Below are 17,899 nucleotides of genomic sequence, written 5' to 3'. Positions count from 1 at the left end.
CTTTAAAAGAAGTGTAATTTCTTTCACTCGTCAATAATTCAAAAAATAGCTGAAGAATGTTTCCTCATTTTCCATAAAAATTCACCTCTGGGCTAAGAAAGCACATAAGAATAATTATCCAAAGGACCTATTTTCAGAATGTAAGGATCATGTGAAAAGAAGGGTTATAATGAAACTTCTGGTGTAATATTATCTATAATGGCCAGGTCACAACACTGTATAGAACCAGAAGTAAACACTGAAATAACAAAAAATAAAGGAAAATATTATTTAAAGTTCTTGCTCCCCTATCTGTGTACTTTCAAAATGGAATAATCAAGCCATTGTTTAACAATAATGCTCTTCACTTCTATACCACATTCTATCTAAGGGTTCCTACGCATGACATTAAAATCAAAAGATTTTAAAAATCCAGTTTATTTTGCATCATTTATGTGGTTATCTTTCTGCATTTGTCTCAACAAAGACAAAAATCAATGAAATCAGTTTCACATTTGTTCATATGTCAGCTTCACTTTCAAATTCTCAGTATTGTAATATTTGCAGAAAAATGATTTGATTAAAGATTAACAAATAAGTATTTTCACTGGAATTTAAGAAAAATATTGAAACATTTTTATTAGTCTGAGGGTTTGTAATATTTGTTTTAATAAAATCTAAATTTTGGGCTACATAGGAATTGGTATTCTGGATCAAACCGATGGTCCATCTAGTCCAGTACAGTGTCTCTCATAGGGGCCACTACCAAATATTTCAGAGGAGGGTACAAGAAAACTAGCATTAGGCTGATGTAGGACAATGTCCCATTAGTTCTCCACCTTCTAAACCTTTTAGTCAGAGATCAGCTTAAACCTTGAAGCATGAGGTTTAATTTCTCTTTCAACATTTTTTTTAATATTAACTCTAAAAACAAATGATGACTAAAATGCTAGAGTTCAGATTTCCTGGCATTTAATTACTATTTTAAACCACACAAGTGCTTAGTGGTACAGGTTTTCAGCCGTAAATACATTCACTTGGCAAAAATACTCACCAGCACGCATAATGGATAGGTGCCCAATGGTCACTGTCTAACTGGTTGACTGAAAAGTTGTCATCTAGAAGGCGACTCAGTAATTCGGAGTCTCCTTCACAAGCACTGCGATGAAGAGGGAAATCATCTACCCACTGGCGCTCTCTAGTAATCAAAACCAAAATATTAAAAAGATGCAACTCACTTATATTTCAACAATCAAACATAAAGAAATATAAAAATGACAACTTATGGGTATCTAATGATGTGCACAAAGCACAAGCAGCTAAAATGTTTATACAATTAGAACTTAGGTAGACAGATGGCCAGCCATGACTAATATTCATCATGCTACGAAACACGCACTTTAGTGTTGCCTCGTCCTCCAACTGTTCCACTACTTCCCCATATTCCACCTTACATTTGTTTGTTTCGCCAATCTGTTGTGTTCTGCTGCAAGTACTTTGGGGACTACTTTTTATATAAGTCTTTGTGCAGTCCCTAGGGCAATGGGGCCCTGCTTCCTGAATGGGGCCTTAGACACTACTGTAATATGAATAAGTAATATAATTATATAAATGTAACACAATACTTGTCTTCCATGACACTGCTCATGCTGCGTTGCCACTTTTCTCGTTTTGGAATCTGAATCTTTGAATAGTCTGGAGCTCCAAGACCAAAATATGGATTTATAACCACTTTATCAACCTAGGAAGACAACATAATATTAAAAAAAAAAAAAAAAGTCTGAAAAACTTCTCATTGAGACTTCAACAAACCAATCGCAATGACTTGTATGTTCTGTTGGACCCAATGTAAAGATACTAACTTGTTGCTATTAAGGGGACAGATTTTCAAATTCACACATTTGAAAATCAAATCAGGCCACAAGCATTGCACTGAGAAAACCTATATTAAAGTTCAGTACATGATTATCAAATCCCTTTCACAACTAAAATATAGTTCATATTACCAAACTCTTACCCTGTTGGTATACTGAAGATCTGACCCAAACAAAGGGTTGTAGATACACATATCTGCTTTCTCCAGCGCCAACATTTTGCTCTTTATTTCTAATGCAGTATACCCCATGTGTAGAGAGCTCTCCGTCTGCCCAGGTTCAATAGCATATGCAGGGTTTGTGACATTAGTTTTAATCCTCTCAAGAGGAGATGGTCTGAATAAAGCTGGGATGGAATGAGATTGTGTATGTCGTTCATCTAACCACCTGCAGAACAGAATGGAAAAGTAACACTAGTATTTTGAAGATAAAGGACTAATTCTTTAGCCACACTGGGTACACCACTTTTGGGGAAGTCAAAGATGGTTGTGTGCATGAAGAGGCTACGGAATCAGGCACTAAACTGATTACATGAATTGCTCCTCTGACTCTAAGGAGTGCTTTTACTGATACAGAGGGAGGGACCTGCCCCCTGTTTAGGTTAAGCTGGGGAGAAACATAGGGCCAGTCACACACTCCTTTTGCTGTGGTAAGATTTTGCCACCCACATATGCATTGTGGGGCATGACTTAGAGCAAGCTTTCACTCTATCTTCAGGAGACTGTCTTGGCATTTAATTGCTGATTTAATGTTGTCGTTCTGTTGATCATTGTGAGTTTTTGGGGCTTTTTTTAGGGTCAAGTCATATTTGTGTGTGGGTTCTCCCATACTGCAATACACAAGTTTGGGGTGGACATAATCTATGCAGGGGAAGAATTTATTTGGTTATTTAGGCCAGGATGGGAGGGAGGTAAAGAGGGATATATATCCCCAGAATTGTGGGATTCACTGTGTAGCTGGGACAGAAACACTCAAGCAGAGGCTGCCCTAGTCTGTCTCAGTGGCAGCTCTAACCTCTCTATGGGAGGGCAGTGTGGCTTGCGGTCCAAGCCATGTGTCCAAACCTGGGTAGACTGGATGGTATCTCTAGCTGGGTAGTTTGTTGTGACTTTGGGTTCTCCTAGTCAGGACAAAGGGTGTCCTGAACATCAGCTACCCTTTGCTGCAAAGAATACCTTAATTCCTTCCATTTGTTTACAATATTGTTTATTTGGTAAAGTTGTGGCCACTGTGCAATAAACTGTCCCTGGCTTGTGAGGGGTCTTTTGAGCAAGTACCCCATTAGATGGCGAGGGTGTTCAAACTTTTCAGAGCTATTTCTTCAGTCTGTCTAAAGACTCAATTAGATGACGTAGCATCAGTTACATTCTGTTCACATTTTCAAGGTTTTCTTCACAACCATAAAGTCTGGAAACAAATACATTAAATGGAAGCTTAGATTCTAGGGCATCCATTCAATGACAGGCAAGTTTGACAATTACCACTGTGAAGCAGGCAGAAACTGTTATGACTACCAGTGCTAATAAATAAAAAATTAACATATAACTTATATTTTGCTGTTGTCTTTGGTCCTGATCCTGTCATCATTTATGCATGTGCTTAACTTCACTCACGTGAGCCGTTCGTTTGAATTCAATGTTTGTAGAACAGTTCAGACAAGCCACGCCAGTATTTCTTCATTTTTGAAGATAAAATGAAGGACTAACTGTTTTACCACTGAATGGAACAACACACGAGTAAAGTTAAGAGCGTGTGTGTTTGCAGGATCAGAATTTAGGAGTGAGTCACTTTTAAAATTTCAAAAAAAAAAAAAAAAAAAAAAAAATCACAGATTTCTTTGCTAGACGGAGCTGAAGAAGTCAGACTCACCAAAAATATATATTTAGCCAATTTCCAAATGATTAGAAATCAGATTAAAGTAATTATTTGTAAATTTTCATAATTATCTAATTTAAAAATAAGTGTGTAAATCTGGGGAAGATACACTATATTATTCATAAGTAACAGGTTTAATTCCTAGTTTAAGTGCAAATCTCAGTGCAATCTAAACTATGGAGATGCTAAGGTGACTCCATGATACTCTGGCAAATGTTATTAGTTTATCATTGAGATTATCTATGTAAAATGTAGGTATCATTTATATTCTTGCATGGTTCTGTAATGCATTAGAAGTGAACAAGCCTCTTTTTAGGAACCTCTAGATTTAAAAAAGTATAACCATCTTCACCTCAAAACTATCTGGTGTGAAGAATTACAAATCAATCCTCAATATTTGCTTGTTTTTTTAAATAAACTTGCTAAGAAATCATGTGATATCACCATGATTTCCTTCTCAGTGATCACAAGACTGCTGTAAAACAGATCTAATTTTTCATGTTTGCAGACTTCCTTGTCTATTTTCTATTTCTAACCACGTATTTTTACTAATATTTCTTACTTATCCAAGGCTATTAACATTCTAGCAGTGAGTGTAGCAAAATGAGTGCTGGATTCGCTGCAGACCCTCATGATGTCCTGTAAGCAGTAGAAAACTGGGCATCCAGGACTGTATGCGTATTTTGTATTATCTAAAAAGGAAAGAGAAACAGAAAACTCTTCAACGGCAACAAAAATCCTGTTTTCCTCTTTTGCAGTTATACAATTTCAGCCAAAAGAGATGATATTCTATTTTTAGACTATGGTAGATCAATTTTTTCCAAATGGTAACTGATACAAATTACATATGCAGTGTTTTTGTAGCGGTTTTGGTCCCAGGATATTAGAGAGACAAGGTGGGTGAGGTAATATCTTTTAATGGACTAACTTCCCACGCTTATCTCTCTCACCAACAGAAATTGGTTCAATAAAAGATATTACCTGAACAACCTTGCCCCTCACAAATTACGTACCAATTCTTACGTAACAAAATTCAATCCAATAAAGTTGCCCTAAATGTATTATAGAATGTTCCATTACTGTCCCACCATTGTGATCATGTTCGTTTTCTGAGTTACTGAAAAAACCGTATACACTGTTGAAGGAAAAATAACCTGTTAGTTTTGACAAAGACCTTACGATTCAAATGGTGTTTATTTGCCAACTTTCACTTTCAAAGCATATCACAAATAGCAAGTGAACATGTTTCCACAGTAAAACACAAAAAACTTCCATAATATTTTAAATGTATTTTGTAGTCTAGTGGTTCCCAAACTAGGGGCACCACTTGTTCAGGGAAAGCCCCTTGCGGGCCGGGCTGATTTGTTTACCTGCCACGTCCGCAGGTTCGGCTGATCGCAGCTCCCAGTGGCCGCGGTTCGCCGTTCTTGGCCCATGGGGGTTGCGGGAAATGGTGCAGGCCGAGGGACTTGCTGGCCGCCCTTGCTGCAGCCCCCATTAGCCTGCAAAGGTGAACCATGGCCAGTGGGAGCCATGATCAGCCAAACCTGAAGACGCAGCAGGTAAACAAACCAGCCCAGCCCACCAGGAGCTTTCCCTGAACAAGAGGCGCCCCTAGTTTGGGAACCAGTGGTATAGTGTGAAATATATTATGTGAAATATATTTTGTCTTCAGAGAACTACTCAGTATTCCTTACTCGGGCAAGAATGTCCATTCACTCCAAAGGGGACTCTTCTCTCAGAAAAGATGCTGGAAAAAGATCCTTTTTTATGTTTACTAATATAAATACAGTAGCCTTTGTAATAAACTAAATTTGTTTTCTTGTTTCATAATACCAAAATTAACTATTAGTAAATGTATTGAATATATAACAAAATATTGCACTGGTTCTCTATTTTTTAAAAACTTTGATTCTCTTTAAACTTTGACTAACTACATTTCCCCACTGTTTTTAGGCATCTGGAGAAAGACGATTATGGACCTCTATCAACCTCAATCTAATTCTTCCAAACCCAAATATAAATATCATAGCAGTTAACATTTATATAAAATAAATATGTAAATTCTTTAGGAAACAAGGGCTTAACTTTCTCTAAAATACACACAACTTCAGGAATTATGTTTTAAACATTACCTTTGACAACGGTTGGAACAATGAAAAGAGAGGCTTCCCTGCCCACCTTCTCTCCATCAAGAGGAAATTTCTTCATTAACACTACTCGCTTTCCTAACATATTATTAAGACAACAAAGAAAGTCAACTGAGTGTTGGATGGACAAATGGTTGGCAGCTGGATTCTTCCTGGTTCCCAGGAAACAAAATAAAATATTATTTTCTGAAAACTGAGGAAGCAAATTAAATCTGAATAACCCTGAGCAGCTGCATGAACATATGTGTAACTCAACACACATACACAGATTGTTAACAGGTAAAGAATTACCATTACTTTCAATTTCTCTTCATATGAATTTTTCCCATTAACCTAATCGTTGCTATTGCCCTTCTCTAAACCAGCTCTAAAATCTGTAATATACTTTTTAAAATGGGGTGTGCAGCAACGCACACAGTATTCCACAACAAAGTGAACCACCAATTTATAAAATGGTATTATAATGTTTTCCATATTATTCTCCATCCCATCTTTGTGCAACCTAACATTGATTTGCCTTTTTGACCTCAGCTGCACATTTAGCAAAGTCTTCATCGGACTGTGTACTGTGATGCCCAGGTTATTTTCCTGAGTCAATCCTGTTAAGTTAGAACCCTGTAAAGTGTATCAGTAGTTCGAATTTTTCTTTCCATCATGCATGACTTTACATTTATTAACACTGAATTTAAGTTTCATTGTGTTACCCATTCACTTAGCTTGGTAAAACCCTCTTAAATTCCTCAAAGTCTTCTCTGGATTTGGCTAACCAAAATAATTTTGTGCCAGCTGCAAATTTTTGCTACTTCACTACTTACCCCCTTTTCTAGATTGTTAATAATTATATGGCCATGGTATAGCTACACCAGCAAAAATCGCCCTTGTGTAGAAGCAGTTACACTGACAAAAAAGTGCTTTTGCCAGTATAACTTATACCATTCAGCAAACAAAATGAGCTATACAGGCAAAAAGCACTTTTTGCCAGCACAGCTACATCATAAAAGAAATCACACCCCTAATCGAAATGGCTATACCAAGAAAACTTTTAAGTGTAAACGTGACCTATTAAACAACAATGGTCATAATATAGAACTTGAGGCACTCTGCCATTAAACTTTTGCCCTGATGAAAATGGATTATGTATTCTTAACTCTTTGTTTCTAATCTCTCAACCAGATTTTGATCCATGACAATACTTTCTCTCTCACCCCAGAATTACTTAGTTCCTTTACTAGCTTCTTGAGAGGGAACCTATCAAAGGCCTTGACACAGTCTAAATAAACTATGTCAAATGGTTACCCTTTATCCTCTATTTTACTATCATGGACAAAGAATTCTAACAGATAAGTGAGGCACAAATTTCCTTTCCAAAAACTGTGCTAGCTAGATACTATCATATCACGATCTTCCAGATGTTTTAATTATTATTTTATTATAACTTTGACCAATTTACCAGGTATAGTTTAAGGCTATCTGGTGCATAATTTCCTGGATCATCCCTAAAGCCTTTTTTTTTTAATTGCTAATATTTCAACTATGATTAAGATTGTGTGCACTCTAATCTAGTTTTTCCAAGTATTTAGAAACTTAGCTGTAAAACTAATTTTGGACTGAAATATAGGTATGGGCACACAAGGTCTCACCTACGATAAACTTGTCAAAAACAGTTCAGGGTTTTTTGAGTTTTGTTTTTTTTAAATTTTAAGACATTTAGAAGTAAAAGGAAAATAAAGGACAGCCTGAGGGTTCAGTTGCATGTTTCTATTTGCAGAACTTAAAATAGACCTTGATTTCTAAAACAGATATTGTTTTATTACTTCCTTTAACTGGCCTATTTTGAGTACTACAATTATAGCGACACCAATACCAAATAAGAAAAAACAATTCTCACCTTTGATACCTTGATTAGCTGGTGAAATTGGTTTGGTGGTTTCTACTACATAATCCAAGATGCTCTGGGTTATCTCACTGCCTCCCTGAAGTTTAGTTTCCAACAAAACTTTCTTTCTCTTTTTCTTTTGTCCTTCAATGGGAACTTCAAGCAACAAAATCTTGCAAAAAATAAAATTAAATAATTATTTAAGAATGACTGAAACATTAGTTTTATTTAACAAGCAGACTAGCAAGTTTTTGTTTTTAATTAACCAATTGTAGTGCTATGTGCAGAATTCTCTAAATAGCAAGGGTATATGGGACATTCAACAGACACTGTAAGTGATTTTGAATGTACTTTCACCCCACTTCTCAGGTCCTCAAAATCATGGATGGCCAATTCCTGTGACATTCTACAAAGCATTTTACTGCAGACTTCACAACCATCACGAACTCTGCTGACACATGGGGTTTATCCACAAGTAATCATTTACAGAATGTATTCCTTTTTATATTTTTAGTATTTTTGATATTGCAGAAGCTGGAATGTGTTTCATCAGGCACAAATTATGCCATTAACTATATGATGAATGTTTGATTTTTCTTATTTGAAATCCTTTGATATAAAATAATAAAAGTACAAAGTCATTATACACAGGGCTTTTTATTTATAGAATGGGTATTATAAAAGGAGAAACATAACTGGCCAGTAAAGATTCCACATTTGTGGGAACATGGTGCAACTTCACAAATTGGTCCTTGGTAGTCAATTGTAAAAGCAGTGATAAAATCCAGAAAGTACTGAATGCAAAGCAGCATCTTCTGGAAGGTCATCTCAACCACCAAAGACACAGAAACAGGAAAAGCCAAGATCCCAATCCTGTATTAAGTTCCATGCAGCACAGAGATCCACCAATATGCAACATTATACGTGACCTGGCCTTACCCTAAAAGACCTGTTAACACTTGCACGTGTATGACAGAGGTTGTAGGATCAGATTCTAAAATAGCAACTGTTTGACACGTTCCTGCCAATACGCTGAGCTGAGGTTTGATTGTTGATTTTAAGCACAAAGAAAATGTAATTAAAAAAATCACTTCAGAAACTTAGAAGGATGTTACCTGAATTTTTTCTAGTATATGTTGTGATTGTGGCATTTGTTTAAAGTGTAACATAACACGTTACAGTGTTTTGGTATTTATTGGATTAGTACACTAGCCTGAGACACAGATTCAGCTCCCTCTTCTGCCACAAACTTCCTGTGTGACTGTGGCCAAATCACTTAGTCTCTCTGTGCCTCAGCTCCCTCTCTGTAAAATACAGATAATTATACTTTCCTATGTCACAAAGGTTTTTCTAAGGATAAATAGATAATAAAAGTGATAGTGGGACACAGCTACTATGGTAATGGGAGCTATATAAGAACCTACGATTGCTCAGATAGTAAATCTCTGTTTATCTAAACTGTAGGATAATTAAGGTTTTTGTTTTCCAATTATGTTATTTTTTCATATTTTCAAACTTTAATCAAAGAAAGTTTTAAAAAATTGTTTATACTTCATATGATTTAGCTCGATATTCCCGAGAATTCAGGCTAGCAGTAGTCTTTGGACGAATCACAGCAACATATGCATCTCCTATGTTTTCTGGGTTTCCCATGGTTTATTCTTTTTCATTTATTACTAGAGACAATGAAATAAACAAGAAAGGTTAGATTGAGGAAAAAAGATAAAAACAAACCAAATATGATATCACACCCTAGCATAAATAATTATATTCACTGATGTTTTCCATTTAAAACAGCTTATTCATTTTTTATCTGGAGAACGTGTTTCAATAGTTGTTACAATTCATTTTCCCTTTCATGCACTAAGAGAATGTATCAGAGAAAAACCCCTACACTGTACAGAATTAATATGAGTAAACCTGTTCCCTAACTTATTTTTATAATTAGGCTTAGAAGGATTAGTCCTTAGAAGGATTTTTTTGGATAAGTGTCAGTGAACATTGATTTCACCATGCACACACAAACTGATGAAAAATATTACACCAATAATAACTGAAATTTACAGATAGGCAAAGTAACAAAAATGCTGCTTGGGAACTTATTGAGTTTGATTTTAAGATATTTACTTTGCAAATTTTGACGTGACATGGACAATTTGTGTTATAATGGTTGTATAGCCAACTTTTTGAATATCTGTGTGTACTATCATTAAATAATTGTCAGATGCCCCCACAACTGTGAAAGTTTAAATTGATAAAAATAAAAAAGCTTAAAAACAAACATCAATATTATCCACTGAAATTATAATTTAAATAAAAAAATAAAAATAAAATTCCGCCAAGCCTATTTGTAATGTAAAGATGACTGTATATCTTTCAATGAGCATGTAGCCTCCATACAATAGAATCTCAGAGTTATAAACACCTCTAGAATGGACGTTGTTCATAACTCTAAAATGTTGATAACACTGAACAAAATGTTATGGTTGTTCTTTCAAAAGTTTGCAGCTGAACATTGACTTAATGGAGTTTTAAAACGTCACTGTGCAGAAGAAAAATGCTACTTTTAATTTAAATGAAACTAGCATAGAAAGTTTCCTTACCTTGTCAATTTTTTTTAAACTTTCCCTTTATTTTTTTAGTAGTTTATGTTTAACACAGTATTGTACTGTATTTGCTTTTTTTTTTTGGTCCCTGCTGCTGCCTGATTGCGCATTTCCGGTTCCAAATCAGGTGTGTGGTTGATAGGGATGTAAATGTTGTTAAAAAATAACCCATTTAAACCCCTTCCCCTTTGCCCCGGACAGACAGGGAAGAGCAGCTGTGCTCATATCGGGGGTGACACAGCAGGCCTAGCCAGGAGCACCTGGGGCAATTGAGGGGGCCCAGCGCCCCCCTCACATCTTCAGTACCCAGGAAAAGGGAGAGTGGCCCCAGGTACCTAGCTTGTCCTGATGTGGCCTCCACAGACGTGCCGTACCACCCCAGCAGTGGATTACCTTCCCTTCAATTATCAGCTGAAGCCGCAAGACTGACCAGCGTGCCATCCTCCTCCACAGCTGAACTCCTTCCAGTGGCACAGGGAGAGGCTGGGGACTACTTTACCCCGTGATGGGGCCCGCAGCCCTTGCCCACCCCCAGCCTAAACACACTCCCCTTGCCCAGCTGGCCACCCCCCCGCAAAACCCCCAGACAGGTGGTTTGCTCATCCTACTTCCCTGCGCTGCCAGGTGTTTCTTGGCCTATTGAGCGGTATCCTTCCATTGGGGTCATCACCCCTGGGTCTTTGTAAGTATTTCCCCTCAGGTCAATGGGGCTGGAGGGACTGTTTTTACCAACAAAGGGTTGTACAGGACCCTCCCCCCACTGCTGGGTCGAAGACCCCTCAGAGGCTAGAGCATTAATATCAACCCGGCCCCTTTAAGATGGGGCTGAGCTCCCAGTGACCTCTCCTGATGCCCACTACTTCCTGGTTGCCATAGACACCTCTTGCCAGCATCCCAAAATGGTGTCTCTGCTGCTGCAGAACCTGTTTGAGACCAGCACGCAGGCCCTGGCCACCAGCAAGGACTTCTATCAGGTGATCGTCACCCGGAAGGAGGTGGGTGAACGAGGGAGGGTTAACGGTATGACTAATACTATTGGTTAACCATTTTAGCGTTTAACATTTTACATCCCTAGTGGTTGACTGATAAGTTCGTAACTCTGAGATCCTTCTGTATTTTGTAATTTGCCAAAAGCCTGAGCAACTCTAGAATCTTGGAAGGTATAAGCAACTGATAACTATTCCCAGTTTTGAAATATATCTATGCAGTGTACAGTGTATCTGATATTATAAATACCACATTTCCACCAATTCAATAACTGAAACCTCAAGAAAGAACCTGAATCTCTATTCTCCAATGGGAAGTAGAACATTCTTACCAGGATCCCAAATAACAGAGCTGGGAAAAATAAGCTCTAAAATGAAATATTCCTTTTACTTCAGTGGGGCTCTACGTGAGGGCACAGGTACACATTTACAATTCATGGCAGATTGGAATCATATTCATTCCAACTGGTTGACAATTCTTTCTGGACCTCAAAGCTGTGATTACTTTTCCTTATATTAAAATAGATTATAGTGGCACTCCCTTATAATCCTAAATCTGCAATAAAATTAAATTAAAAAAATCTGCAAAAGCTAAGTAGGTCTACCTTTATAATCTAAAAACAAGATAATCTCTGGTCCATTTCAGATGATCTTTTCCCTGACCCACAACTGAAAACCCTTTAATTACCTATGATCAATAAATATAGATTATACGCAAATTTGTCTCACCACAAAATGGAGATTTTATCATTACTATTTATAGTTTGCAGTGCTGCTGCACTCTTTGGAGGATAAATAGAGGACTTCAATCTTCCATGCATTCAATCCAGTATATTTCACCAAGATAAGGTTAACTGAAAAATTCAAAGGGAAAAGAATTATAATTAAATGTGAAATGTTATAAACGAGACCATGATTAAAAATGTTTTTCATCATTATGACAATTCCAGAATTAGATAAATTCATGGAGGATAGGTCCATCAATGGCTATTAGCCAACATGGTCAGGGATGCAACCCCATGCTCTCTCTGGGTGTCCTAATTTCCAGAAGCTGGGAGTGGACAACGGGATGGATCACTCGATAATTGCCCTGTTCTGTTCATTTCCTCTGACATTGGCCACTGGGCTAGACAGACCATTGATCTGACTCAGTACGGCTGTTTTTATGTTCACGTTCTGCTAGCTTGAAGATATCAACACTAGGATTGGAGTAAAAGTCTTTAAATATTGAATTGTATAACAGTATCATCTATGAATCCAGTCAAGCATCAGGGTCTCATTGTGCTAAATGCTGTACAAACATGTAACAAAGACGACTGTCAGCTCTCTGGAGCAGGAACTATCTACATGACTGACAGGACACATCTGGTGATAAAACAGACATACATAGTGGAGAGCATGAAGTAACAATAAAATAAAGAGAGTTTAGCAGAAGTCATAGCAAAGGTTAAGATTTTGTCATGGTTAATTTTAGTAAAAGTTACAGACAGGTCGCGGGCAATAAACAAAAATACACGGAGGCCTGTGACCTGTCCATAGGAGTGAGAGGGCTGACTGCTGCAGGGACTGAAGCCCGAGCTCTGCTGCAGTGGGGTGCCTGACAGCCCAGAGTTCTGCCACATAGGGAGGGAGGGGGTGACAGCCTGGAGCCCCACCGCCTGGGTGGGGGACTGAAAGATCTAGCCCTGCTGCATGGCTGAAGCTGAAGCAGTCATGGAGGTCCATTAAAGTCACGGAATCTGTGACCTCCATGATGAAATCATATCCTTAGTCATAGCACATCATTTGCCTAACAAATGCCAGATGGGAGTGATTGTTAAGCATTATAGCACAAGTATGTTGTAAAGGAGGGATTTAAAGTGGTTTTCTAGCAGGATGGATAAGAGTTGATTTTAAAAAAATAATTTAATTTAGTATTTTTTTAATTTAAATTGGATTTTTACTTAAATCAAATACAGATTTATTTTAAAAAGTAAACATATTGAAAATTTAATTTGAAACTTTGACAACCTACGTTAAGTCTTAAACTTACTATAATCCACTACAGTCATTTAAATTAAAACAATAATATTAAGCAGTACATATTTTCCGGCAAATATTTTAAAAATGTCATATCACTGAAATGGTGAAAGTCCCTGGCTAAGCACCTCTATCCAGAGTTTGTTTAAGTGCTAAGCCAGCTTTTATGCAGAGTTGTCATACCCCTGTTTGTCCCAGGATATTAGAGAGACAAAGTGGGTGAATGAAGTAATATCTTTTATTGGACAAACTTCTGTTCGTGAGAGAGACAAGCTTTTGAGCTTAAATGGAGCTCTTCTTCAGGTCTGGGAAAAGTACTTTGAGTGCCACAGCTAAATACAAATTGAAACAGATTGTAAATAGTTACATATTTTAATGGACAATTCAAGGTGAAATGGCCTGTTAACTCCTCTCCAATCATGGAGGTGGGGCAGGGAAGGGACAAAAGACCTAAACTTCCACACAGATTTCCACCACAATGTCAAGAACTACCACCCATGGACAATGCGTAGCATAGGCTGGGGAAGGCTGCGACTCCCCAAACAGCCCCCTGTAGCTCCACCCATGTTCCGCCCCAAAGCACCCTCCTGCTTGCCGCTAGTTGTCCTCAAGCGGGAGGGCGGGACAGGCCAGGGGCTAGCCTCCCATGCCTGTGGTTCACCCACCGCCCATGCTATCACCCATCCATTAAACTCCCTCTGGAATTCTCCAACTTTAGCATCAATTTCTTTGATGCCAGGACCAGCTTCAACAAGGGAATCCTACAGCAGACAGCTATAAACAAGAAACCTACAGATTACCAAACCTACCTTCATAGATCCAGTAACCACCCCAACCACACCAAGAAATCTGTTATTTACAGTCAGATACTCAGGGCGTGGCTGCACTTGTGAGTTACAGCACAATAAAGGAGCCCCGGGCGCACTAGCTCACTACCCGTCCACACTGGCAAGGCACGTAGAGCGCTCTGACTCCACGGCTACAGTGCTGCTGGCACTCCACCTCGGCAAGTGGAATAACATTTTGTGAGCCCCTGCTGGAGTGCCGCGGTGCCAGTGTGAACGCCCTGGTCCTATAGTGCGCTCTGATTGGCCTCCAGAAGCGTCCCACAATGCCTGTGCTAGCCACTCTGGTCATCACTTTGAACTCTACTGCCCTGCCCTCAGGTGACCAACCGTCAGACCCGCCCTTTAAATTCTCTGGGAATTTTGAAAATCCCCTTCCTGTTTGCTCAGCCAGGCCTGGAGTGCTCTCAGCGAATCTTTCCAGGTGACCATGCCTCCACACGCCAGGCAAGCCCCAGTATGGAGCAATGGCGAGGTGCTGGACCTCATCAGTTGTTTGGGGGAAGGACGCTGTCCAGTCCCAGCTGCGCTCCAGCCACAGGAATTATGATACCTTTGGGCAGATATCAAGGGACGTGATGGAAAGGGGCCATGACCGGACGGTCTGTAGTGCAGGGTTAAAGTGAAGGAGCTGCGGAATGCCTACCGCAAAGCCCATGAGGCAAACACCTGTTCTGGTGCGACCTGCTGTTTCTACAAATTGTGTTACAATAACAATGTGGCTAGTGAATCTTGCCCATATGCTCAGGGTTTAGCTGACTGCCGTATTTGGGGTCGGGAAGGAATTTTCCTCCAGGGCAAATTGGAAGAGGCCCTGGAGGTTTTTCGCCTTCCTCTGTAGCATGGGGCACGGGTCACTTGCTGGAGGATTCTATGCTCCTTGAAGTCTTTAAACCACAATTTGAGGACTTCAATAGCTCAGACATAGGTGAGGTTTTTCGCAGGAGTGGGTGGGTGAGATTTTGTGGCCTGCGTTGTGCAGGAGGTCAGACTAGATGATCATATTGGTCCACTCTGACCTTAGTATCTTATGAATCTATGAATCTACAAAGAGCTAGACATGATACTTGGAAGCGACCGCACCTCCATTCCGAGTACCACCATGGACACTTCAGAGCCCAGTTCAACAAGGCGGGAGGAGGAGGAGGAGGAGGAGGAAAGCGGGAGCGAGGGTGCTGAGGCGGCGGAAGACACCCCGGAATCCCTAGACGCATGCAGCCAGGAGCTGTTCTCAAGCCAGGAGGAAGGTAGCCAGTCGCAGAGGTCGGTACTTGGGGAAGGACAAACACCAGAGGTTCCCAGTAAGTGGCTTCTATTTTGGGAAGGAAGTTATTTGGTGCGGGCTCTTGGGGCGAGGAGGGTTAGGACTGCATGCATGCCTAGATGTGGAATAGGGTGTTGATGTGCTCTCTCACGTCATGGTAATCGGCCTCAGTGATCTCTTCAAAGGCCTCATCCGGAACTTGGGCAATGCGCTTGCACAGGTTTCTCGGGAGAGCCACTGTGTTCCTTCTCCCAGTAAGGCTAACTTGTCCATGTGCCGTGAAGGGCGGGGGGACCATTGCTGCACACAGGCAAGCTGCATATGGGCCAGGGTGGAATCCCCCGCATTGCAGTAGAAGACCCTCCCTTGCTTCCCAGGTCACCCTCAGCAGCGAGATATCTTCCAGGACGAACTCTTGTGGAAAATGTGGGGACAGTGTTCAGTATAGGGGCCCCCTGTCGCTGTTGGCTCTTCCCAAGGCATAGAAACCCAGAGGACAGTATAGCCGTGAAACAGTCAGTCACACTTACGCTGTGCTTACTCACCATTTTGGGGCTCCTGTGGGTTATGTATGCTTGGTTTGGGATGAGCAAATTATGCTATTGTGTAGACTGTGCTTACCCTTAAGTACGGGGGAATCATTGCTCTGTCTGGTGTGAACAATGCTGCCTCTGTTAAGTGTTGCATTTTGCCTTTACAGATGCAACCTTGAGATCTCAGCAGTCTGTGTTACCACTGGCCGAAAGACTCCAAAGAATCAGAAAGAGGCCATGTAGAAGCAAGGAAGACATGTTGCATGAAGTAGTGCAGCATTCAAGTAATGAAAATTGAAAAGTGCAGAAGATGCAGGACAGTGAAAGGAGGATCCGCCAGCAGAATGAGGAGAGCCGGCACAAAAGTGCGGTGCTCTGGCAGCAAAGCACGGATAGACTGATAAGCATAATGGAGCACCAAGCGGACTCGATCCAGGCACTCGTAGCCATGCAGGCAGAGCGCTACCGTGCCCGCCCCACCCCTGCAGCCCTTGTCCCAAAATTCTTTCCCTTGTGCCTCCATGCCATCTCCAACCCACTTTCCCCAACATCCGGGTTCTTACTGCCACCAGCTGCCTCCGACACCTTTAGCTTCACTACCCAGCCCTGAAAACTACAACCCTTACCCTCTGCACTCAACCCCCATCACCATGCAGTATAGCCATCCTGAAGTGCAGCACTCATTGCACAGCAGTCCAGACAGGAAGGCTGAGTATAACAACAGGACATACGCAAATCTGTGATTGTACCATTCCCCACCCCACCCCACCCCCTTGCCCTTTCTGTTCCCCAAGAAGTTGTGTTTCTTTTCAATAAATTGATTTTTTGCCTTTGAAAACATTCTTTATTATTGCATAAAGTAAAAGATACCTTAGCCCAGGAAAGAAACAGGCACTGCAAGTCAGCGTAGCAAACACAGATTCCTACTAACATTGGAACCACTGCAATTCACTCCCGTGCAGGGCACCAGACATTACTGGTGGTTTTCAGCCTCAAATTGTTCCCTCAAGGCATCCCTAATCCTTGCAGCCCCACGCTGGGCCCCTCTAACAGCCCTGCTATCTGGCTGTTCAAATTCAGCCTTCATGTGTTAAACCCCCGAGTTCCATGCCTGAGTGAATCTTTCACCCTTCCCTTCACAAACGTTATGGAGGGTACAGCACGTGGATATAACCGTGGGGATGCTTTTATCGGCCAGGTCCAGCTTCCCATATGGAGAACGCCAGCGGCCCTTTAAACAGCCAAAAGCAGACTCCACAGTCATTCTGCACTGGCTCAGCCTGTTGTTGAACCACTCCTTGCTGCTGTCAAGGCTTTCTGTGTAGGGTTTCATGAGCCACGGCATTAAAGGGTAAGCGGGGTCTCCAAGGATCACAATGGGCATTTCGACTTCCCCTAGGTGTTCTTCTGGTCTGGGAAAAAAGTCCCAGCTTGCAGCTTCCTGACAGGCCAGCGTTCCAAAAGATGTGTGCACCATGCACCTTTCCGGGCCAGCCTGCGTTAACGTCAATGAAATGCCCACGGTGATCCACAAGCGCCTGGAGAACCACCGAGAATACCCCTTCCGATTAAAGTACTCGGAGGCTAGGTGGGCTGGTGCCAGAATTGGAATATGTATGCCATCTATCAGGGGGCGCAAAAGGGACAGCTTCCCTGGGGCCCAGCAATTTAAAAGGCAGCAGGCAGAGCCCCGGGCTTGTTAAATCACCACCAGAGCCCCAGGTGGCGCAGGCCAGGCAGCAGTGAAGGGTTGGCTGGGGGAGTCTAGACCGCGCCCCTTCCAACCGAGGCACCTCCCCCCCCTTCCGGGAGCCCAGAACCACTCCACCACCCCACCTTACCCAGGACCCCGGCCGCCCTGTGTACTAGTAAGTCCTTTAAGTTACTTTCAG

General features: G+C 40.8%; 1 protein-coding gene across 1 annotated transcript in view; it reads right to left on the bottom strand.

The window, feature by feature from the left end:
* The window catches only part of KRIT1 (KRIT1 ankyrin repeat containing), a 42,050-nt gene that overhangs the window by 22,118 nt on the left and 2,033 nt on the right, over window positions 1-17,899 (bottom strand). Inside the window, exons 2-9 of the mRNA XM_037890702.2 lie at window positions 12,076-12,200; window positions 9,306-9,430; window positions 7,767-7,926; window positions 5,864-5,956; window positions 4,291-4,420; window positions 1,997-2,240; window positions 1,605-1,720; window positions 1,034-1,177 (exon numbers count right to left, since the gene is read on the bottom strand). Of these exons, the coding sequence (XP_037746630.1) occupies window positions 1,034-1,177; window positions 1,605-1,720; window positions 1,997-2,240; window positions 4,291-4,420; window positions 5,864-5,956; window positions 7,767-7,926; window positions 9,306-9,407 (989 nt within the window). The 5' untranslated portion in view covers window positions 9,408-9,430; window positions 12,076-12,200. The remainder of the gene's footprint in view (window positions 1-1,033; window positions 1,178-1,604; window positions 1,721-1,996; window positions 2,241-4,290; window positions 4,421-5,863; window positions 5,957-7,766; window positions 7,927-9,305; window positions 9,431-12,075; window positions 12,201-17,899) is intronic.

The sequence above is a fragment of the Chelonia mydas genome, chromosome 2, assembly GCF_015237465.2.
Source record: "Chelonia mydas isolate rCheMyd1 chromosome 2, rCheMyd1.pri.v2, whole genome shotgun sequence".
NCBI classification, from domain to species: domain Eukaryota; kingdom Metazoa; phylum Chordata; order Testudines; family Cheloniidae; genus Chelonia; species Chelonia mydas.
Note: the sequence above shows the minus strand (reverse complement) of the source record. Positions and strands in the feature narration are given on the sequence as shown.